This window comes from Mesoplodon bidens, assembly GCF_964165515.1.
Source record: "Mesoplodon bidens genome assembly, chromosome: 20".
NCBI lineage: Eukaryota > Metazoa > Chordata > Mammalia > Artiodactyla > Ziphiidae > Mesoplodon > Mesoplodon bidens.
In genome coordinates, this window is record NC_138181.1 from 24,259,236 (window position 1) to 24,266,953 (window position 7,718).

Sequence of the window (7,718 nt, forward strand, 5' to 3'; positions counted from 1 at the left end):
TAACACAGTGATGTAGGGCAATTACACCTCAAAACAAACAAACAAATAAACTCATAGAAAGAGAGACCCAATTTGTGGTTACCAGGGGGGCAGACTGGAAGAAGGTGGTCAAAAGGTACAAACTTCCAGTTATAAGATAAATAAGTACTAGGGATGGAATGTATAACATGATAAATATAATTTACACTGCTGTATGTTATACATGAAAGTTAAGATTAATAAATTCTGGGCTTCCCTGGTGGCGCAGTGGTTGAGAGTCCACCTGCCGATGCAGGGGACACGGGTTCGTGCCCCGGTCCGGGAGGATCCCACATGCCGCGGAGCGGCTGGGCCCGTGAGCCATGGCCGCTGGGCCTGTGCGTCCGGAGTCTGTGCTCCAAGACGGGAGAGGCCACAACAGTGAGAGGCCCGCGTACCGCAAAAAAAAAATTAAAAAAAAAAAAGACTCAGCTCTTTTAAGAAGCCTTCCCTCACCCTTTATGGTAGAGCTGATCCTCCATCCAGTGCCCTCTCTGCCCACTGTCCCTTGTACACATCTCTCTCCAGATTTACAACTGACTCCGTTCCAGACCAGGAGCTCCCTGGTCTGGAGCTTCACAGAGCTCACACAGGAGTTTCTCACAAGAAAGGTTCTCCAATGCTTGTGGAATGAAATGAGTGAACCCCCCCAACCTCTGTAGTTTTTAATTTTTTCCACCTGCCTTATCCTAAATGTTCATGACTCGCAACTCAATGAAATTTCAGACAATCATCCATTTCCCCCCATTTCTTTCTGTTTCCTGATAGAAGATTTATGGTACAGGGTGTTTATGAAAACGGGTTTTAAGAACAAGTGAGAATATTCCTTGATGTTCAGGTTTGCACACATGGCTTTGTAGAGAATGAGTTTGAATAAGGATGAGAAAAGGCCTTTACTCCCAAAATTCATATTCCATAGGAAGAAAAGCACTCAGTGTCACGTCACCCTATCACTACGGACATTCACATCAGACATCATTTTTATCAAGAGCCCCCTTCATCACGACAAAGAAAGGATGCCCCTGTCAAGGGCAGAGGGAGTTCATGAGTTAAATTCCTCATTCCAGAATAAATTATTTAGCACCACTTAAACCCTGAAAGCTCTGAGCCACCTATCTCGCGGTTTATGGCACTCTCCTCTAAGTTTACAATTTCCCGATTGTGAAGCAACAATTTAATTCCACAGTGCAAAATCAATACAGCTTAACTTTACCGTTGGAACTCACATTATGTGGCAAACTAAAAAGATTTTATTCTTCCACCGACATAAGACAATTGTAAAGCTGCCTTTATAAAGAGGAACCATTCCGGAATTTAGGAATGAATTTTTCTTACTGGACTTTGCACAGCAATGGCCCCATGAGATGAATACGATCCCTGGGGCCTCCTAAGTTCCGCCCACTCAGGCCCAGCTTTGACTTCACTGTCAGGACCTAGATTTTGAACAGGAGATCATCCCGGAAACGCAAGGCGCTGTAGTGGTAGTAACAAGAGACAGCCAACAGGTTCCTGAAATAGGTTTTGTCCCTAGTTTAGGGTTTTTATCAGGAATGTCGATCACCTTTTTCGCTCTAAATTTTATTACTAGTACAACCATGAATAGTAAGGTTTGGTACAGGGGTCAACGTTTCCAGTGTTATTTAACTGAAATGATCTGGGATCAGTCGCTTTTGTTGAGTTGTTAAGAGCTGGTGTTGTTTAAAACAGACCAGTGGACGAGTCTGTAAGCTGCAACCCACTGGGAAAGGCAAGAAGATGGAAGGATTGATAACATTCAGTCTACAGCGAACACTGATCATCTGTTCGGTGCAAGGTCCACTGCAGCTGATAGCCTGAGGACCAAGAAGCAGAAGGGCGGGTTGGGCGGGTCTGAACCCTTAGATTCAACAAGCTTCCCGAGTGCATTCAACGCACCTGCACGTAACTCGTTTCCCTGCACCTGTTATTAGAAAGGCTTGTTTCTCTTTCAACTGCTCAGAGCAGCCAACAGAAAAAAAAAAAAAAAAATTTTAAGCAGCAACCTAGTGCTAGACCAGAAGGGAGCGTTTATCAGCCTATCAGCAGCCCCATTACTCTACAGGCAGTTGGGGTTCCCTCCCGTCCAGCCCTCTGTCCAGTGAGCATCCCCAAGGACAAGAGGTTAGATCCAGCAGCAGCCAAGGCTAGGCCTGTGAGGCAGCAAGAGGAAGCCCAGCCTCCCGGCGAAGCGGGAGAGGCTCCGGCGCCGCCTCCTCCCTCGCTCGCTCGCTCGCGGTGCCAGTTCTGTCTGCGCCGGACAGGGAAGCCGGGCCTCCAGCTGGCTCAGCATCCTTCCTCTCGCTCCCGCTCTCCCTCCTCCGCCCGCTCCCGCTCTCCCGCCTCCGCCCGCGCCCGCAGCACCAACCTTGGGCGTGCGGATGTGCTCCATGGCGAGCCCGCGTCTGCAGGCCCCGGGCGGGAGACGCCTCACGCACCTGCGCGCGTCTGCAGCGCGGCGGGAGGGACGCGGGGAGGGGGCTTCACGCCCGGGAGCGGGCGGGTCTCGGGCTTTGGCTCCGCCCTCAGGTGCGGCGGCGCCCGCGCGAGGCAGGCGTGCGGGGCTCGGGGCGCCCGCGCGGCCCTAGAGCGCGCGTCTCTGCGCCACTGCCACCTGCACCGCCTGTCGCCGCCCCGCCCCTTGCCTGGCTGGGGTCGCGGGAGCCAGAGCCGCCCGCTTGCTCTGAAGAAGGGCAGCCAGCGCGAGACTGTGGGGTTACTGTTACCCGAGACACAGTGGGGGCCTTGCGGTGGGTGTGGCCTCTTGGAGGAGAGATGGGACCAAGCGCTGCTCCACACCGCCTATGGGCTTCCTTCCAGAGCGTCCCAGGATAGGTGGGACTTCAGGGTGGGGCAGGAAAAAGGCTGCCACAAACACTCCAGATCCAGTGTGGCCTCTTGGGCCCTGTCTGTATATTTCACCACAGGCGGCAGAGCATTTGGGATGAAGGTGGAAATAGCAACAGAAAGTGCTGTTAAGACAGGCATCTCACATCAGCCTGTGACTTTACCATTGGAAGAGACACTTTCCCTTGGCACCGTACTGGATGCTCATTTGACATCTTCACGTAGCTCTAACTAACTGAACTGGAAGATATAGATAACAAAGCATCCATTATAAAGCATCATTCTTCCATTTATGATATTAAGAGTAGTTGTTGCCACTGTTAGTACTAAGCCATTTGGAAAAGCCAAAGGGAAGAAATGCGCGCCACCCACCCCCGCCTTTTTTTCTTGCAAACCTGTGTGTAAAGGTTTACCATAACTAATTATTTCATAAAACTGTTCATAGTTCTTAGAATAATATCTATCCAAGTTTTTCCTAGCTCTTACTCATCTCTCTTTTACCTGGATTGTAAATTCTTTGGCTGCAGACATTGGGTTTTTTAATCTCTTTTTGTCCAGTGCATGGTAGGCACATTGCAACCTTCCAAATAAATGTTTATTTAATCAATACAGTATTGCATTTTTTAAATTTCCAGGTCCCCTTCACATATCTTTTATCATTTCATCCTCCTTTCAACCTGGGAGGCAATTAGGACAAGTTCAGTAAACTGATGTTTGCATATGGCAAAACTGACCCAGAGTATAATTTCTTGTTACTAAAAAACACCAGGAATAGCGTCAGGAGCACTCTGGTTCCAATTCAGCCTCTGACCTCATTCCACTTATTAGGATAAGTTAACATAGAATAAGCTAGAAATAAAATAACAATAGGGAAAGAAATCTCTGTAAGTAAACATTTGGGTTTGATCTAACAGTTCTCTGAGGAATCCTCCTTGACTTGACCCCCAGCCCCGATCGCTATCCAGCTTATTAGATCACAAGCTGTGTTGACCCCAGACAGCCACTCTGCTCTTTCTCACTTTCTCTGCACTGCCTCGTGCCCCCATGTTTCACTGCTTCTCTGAACCACCACCCAGTGGGGCAGAAGAGATTGAACAAAGCAGCAAGAGCTGGAGGGCAGTGGAGTGAGAGAAGCTAGAATACATGTTGATCCTAAGTAGGGCAGAAAGTGAAACCAGCCATTCATTTAGTTAAGAATCATTGATATTAATTTACTGATGGTCATGCACAAGGTACCCTGGCAGATGCTGGGAAATTGAAGGGAGACCCAGAGGAGGAGGATACCAAGTTCCATAACAGTGATATGGATAACACCAAGGAAGTGAAAAGTAGACCAGTAAGATGGCAACAGAGCATGTGGAAATGCCAAAAGTAGCCTCAAGGAGATTGACCTACTTCCTACATTTTCCATGTTAATTATATGGAAAATAATAGGTGAACTCGGGATCATATACTTAATTCCTAAAGTTTGCTACTGTTGCATTTGTTATGAACCATGGGTCATTTGGATAAATGTTGCACCTCTGAGTGTTCACAGAGCAGAAATCTCTCCATCTGGCACCAGAACCAAGAAGTAAGAAGGGTAGAAAAAAATGTATCCTTCTAACACCACATAATTTGCAGAGGGATCCACATCCATATTTATACTACATCAATTTACTTTTTACACTACAGATTGACTTTGCCCAGTGGGTTGGAAAATGGCTATTTTTTTTTTAAGCTAGCACTTGTGAATCCTGGATGGAAAATTCAACAAAACTATTTTCACCATCAAGCAAAATATCAGACAATAAGGTTAAGACCTAGTTACCTGCATATTCATCAAACTACTTCTTCCCTTGACAGCACACAGTATAGTTGTCCTCATTTTATCTTTAGTGCTCATGTTTCAGTGCTTTTCTACCTCTGTGAAAATGGTAGATATTTAATTCTCCTTTCCTTCACGGGCACACAGGAGACGATGCTTCCCCGCCCTATTACTGTTGGGTGGCACCATGGACCAGGGCTGTGTCACTTTGAAACCAAAGTTCTGCAAAACCTCTGTGGCCCTCCAGCTTTCTCTTCCCTTGTCTTGTTATTTGGAGATCTTATCTTGAAATTATAGAGAAAATAATGATGATAAATTCACTCTGAGTATATACTATGACTGTGGCCACAAACTATTCAGCATTAGATGGACGTGAAGAGAAAAATAGGCTGTTTCTCCAAGTCATTACTTGGCAGGGAGCTACTCTGAAGTGTCACAGCAGATTCTTTTGAGTGAAAAGAACAGCTTTTTGTAGTGGTGGTCGTTGCATGAAGCCACTGAGATTTAGAGGTTAAGTTTTGTACCTACCCTCGCCTATCCTGACATTCTAAAGAAGGGACACTGAGAGTCAAACTAACATACCTTCTGTGTCTCTGATCTTCTTTCAAGGGGGTTGATAATGTCATTGAAGAGATCTGATGACACAGGTCATCTGCCAAGACCTCAACTTTATTGTGTGTTACCACACTTCTTCTGCAGAACCTCTCCTTAAGAAATTTTTATCACACAGTCTAGTTGCAAATAATATTATCATAGGAAGTTTTAAATCCAAACTTGATATTCACTGGGAACTTCCCCAAATGCTGTGATCTTCAGTGGCATGAGGAGATTTGGATGCTTATCAGCACTTGCAAGACTTTTTCCAGAATTCTTACATTTCTCCTGAGGCAACTAAAACTTCTGATTTGGAGTGAAGCCAAGAACTCTTTCCTCAGGAGGGTAGTATTGCTAATGATTACAAACTCAGTAAAATCCTATTCAGCACTACTACGCCTCAGCGCTCCATGGGGATGAGTGGAGGAGGGCACCCATCTCTATACAAGCCGAGCCTCAGCTAGAAGCAGGCTAGATACCCAGTAGGATAGAGTTAGAGCTGCATTTGGGGTTCTGCCTAGAAAAAATAACATCCTCACCTCCAGGATTTTTATAAAGCCAATGATGCCAAATACCAATGTCTTCTTTGGCCTCGCCCTATGCCAGACATAGAGAATAGCACTCTGTGGATTGCAGGCAGCTCTGCCCTTTTTCTAGAAACCAAAGGGGACACTCTGGACCAGCATAAAAGGAGCTCTTACTCTATGAACAGGCAAGGTTTTAAACTAGACTCGCCTATTTTGTTCTCCCTCCAAGAAGGCACGTCACTCAGACACAAGTCTGTATCCTCAGAGCACTTACTGTTTATCCCTTCCCACTGCTGACCCTTCAACCACCATTTTGATGCAGACAATTCCCATGGCAATATTGCTAATCCTAAATTCTCTCCATACCTCACATATTATATATCCATCCACCTGTTGAGTACCTCCACATGGATGTCCCATCAATGTCACAAACTAGGTAGGACAGACAGGCCTATAGTCAAGTCACAGATGCAGCATGTGCTAGCTGTGTGACCTTGAACAAGTTTTTGACCCCTCTCAGCCTCAGCTTTCTTACCTGTAAAATGGAGATAATGATAATATCTGTATTAACTTTCTTCTTCTCAAGCTGAGGAGTAGATATCTATAGAGAGAGAGATATCTCTACATATATGATGTTTATTACATTATTTCCTGTTTATTTGTATATGCCTGAGGTAGTCCAAAATAAAAAATAAAATGGATAGCAAAACATGGGGCATAATTACACCTCCTTCTTAGGATGGATGTGACAATTCAGTGAGATCGAGCATATATTTTGTGACTAATATTTACTGAGCATTCTCTGTGAGCCGAGCACCAAGGATAAAGTGTGAACCAAAGCAATCACAGTCCTGCCCTCAAGGTGCTTCCGTCTACTAATATCAGCTACGATTATTATTATCATTGTCTTCTACCTGATACCAAACCTCCTCTTGACGTCATTATTTCTTTGGTTAATCTCAATCACTCAAGTTCAGAGCCTTCGAGTTGTTTCTGGCTTATGTCCCTCACCGGCCCCCATACCCAGACAGATGCGGATTCCTCATCCACAACTTTTCCTCAGCTGACCCTTCCCCTTCCTTTCTCACTGCCTTTGCTCTAAGATCCTCATTGCTTCTTCCTGGCTGGAATATTAGCCTCTGCTGCCAGACCAATCTTCATGAAAAGCAACTCTAATCATCACTCTCCATCTTAAAAACGTTCAGGTGGTTTACAATTGCCTTTTAATTAAGTACTATCTCCTTATTCTGTCATTCAAGGCCCAGTCACATCCTACCTTTCTCTTTCTCTTTTACAAACTCAGCAAAGTTAAGTCACTGGCGCTTAGTAGGTGCTCAATAAATATTTTTTGAATGTATCACTTAGTCAACCAATCACTTTCTATATCCTGCATTCACTTACCTTTATGTCTTTGTTCACACTATTCCTGTGTATCAAATCCCCTAGGTTCATTTCAAGATTCACTTCAACATTCCCTCCAAATGCAGTTCTTGCAAAATAACTCTTGTCTGTTCATTCCAATAAGCAGAGATCGTCATAAGCAGTTGATTTTCATCTGGACGTGCAATTTTATGCATCTCTGTCACAGCTTGTCCACAGGGGACCTTAATCAGTCCCCTGTTCCAAGAACCACGCTGGGTCACTACACTGACAATGTCATGCTGGTCGGATGGAATGAACAGGAAGTTGCAGGGGTCCAAGATGCCCAAGATAAAGCACACTTGTGTCAGAGGATGGGAGATACATTCTGGGGAAATTCGGGGTCCTGCCATCTCAGTGAAGTTTCTAGGCATCCGCAGCGGTGAAATAGCTTCTCCAGCATGAAAGGCAAGTTGCTTTGCTTTGCAGCCCTCTAGCCTATTACAGAGTTGGCCATCAGGCCCACCAGCTCTGAGTGGGGCCTTGGGTAA

General features: G+C 45.5%; 1 protein-coding gene across 3 annotated transcripts in view; it reads right to left on the bottom strand.

Moving 5' to 3' along the window:
* MTMR7 (myotubularin related protein 7) overlaps positions 1-7,352 on the bottom strand; it is a 103,271-nt gene extending 95,919 nt beyond the window's left edge. For 2 of the 3 annotated variants that reach the window (XM_081220713.1, XM_081220716.1), the window contains exon 1: positions 7,210-7,352. In XM_081220713.1, the coding sequence (XP_081076839.1) occupies positions 7,210-7,260 (51 nt within the window). In that variant the 5' untranslated portion in view covers positions 7,261-7,352. Of the gene's footprint in view, positions 1-2,401; positions 2,458-7,209 lie in introns of those variants that run through there. The other variant, XM_081220714.1, reaches the window with a different exon arrangement.
* Positions 7,353-7,718: the final 366 nt, after the last annotated feature.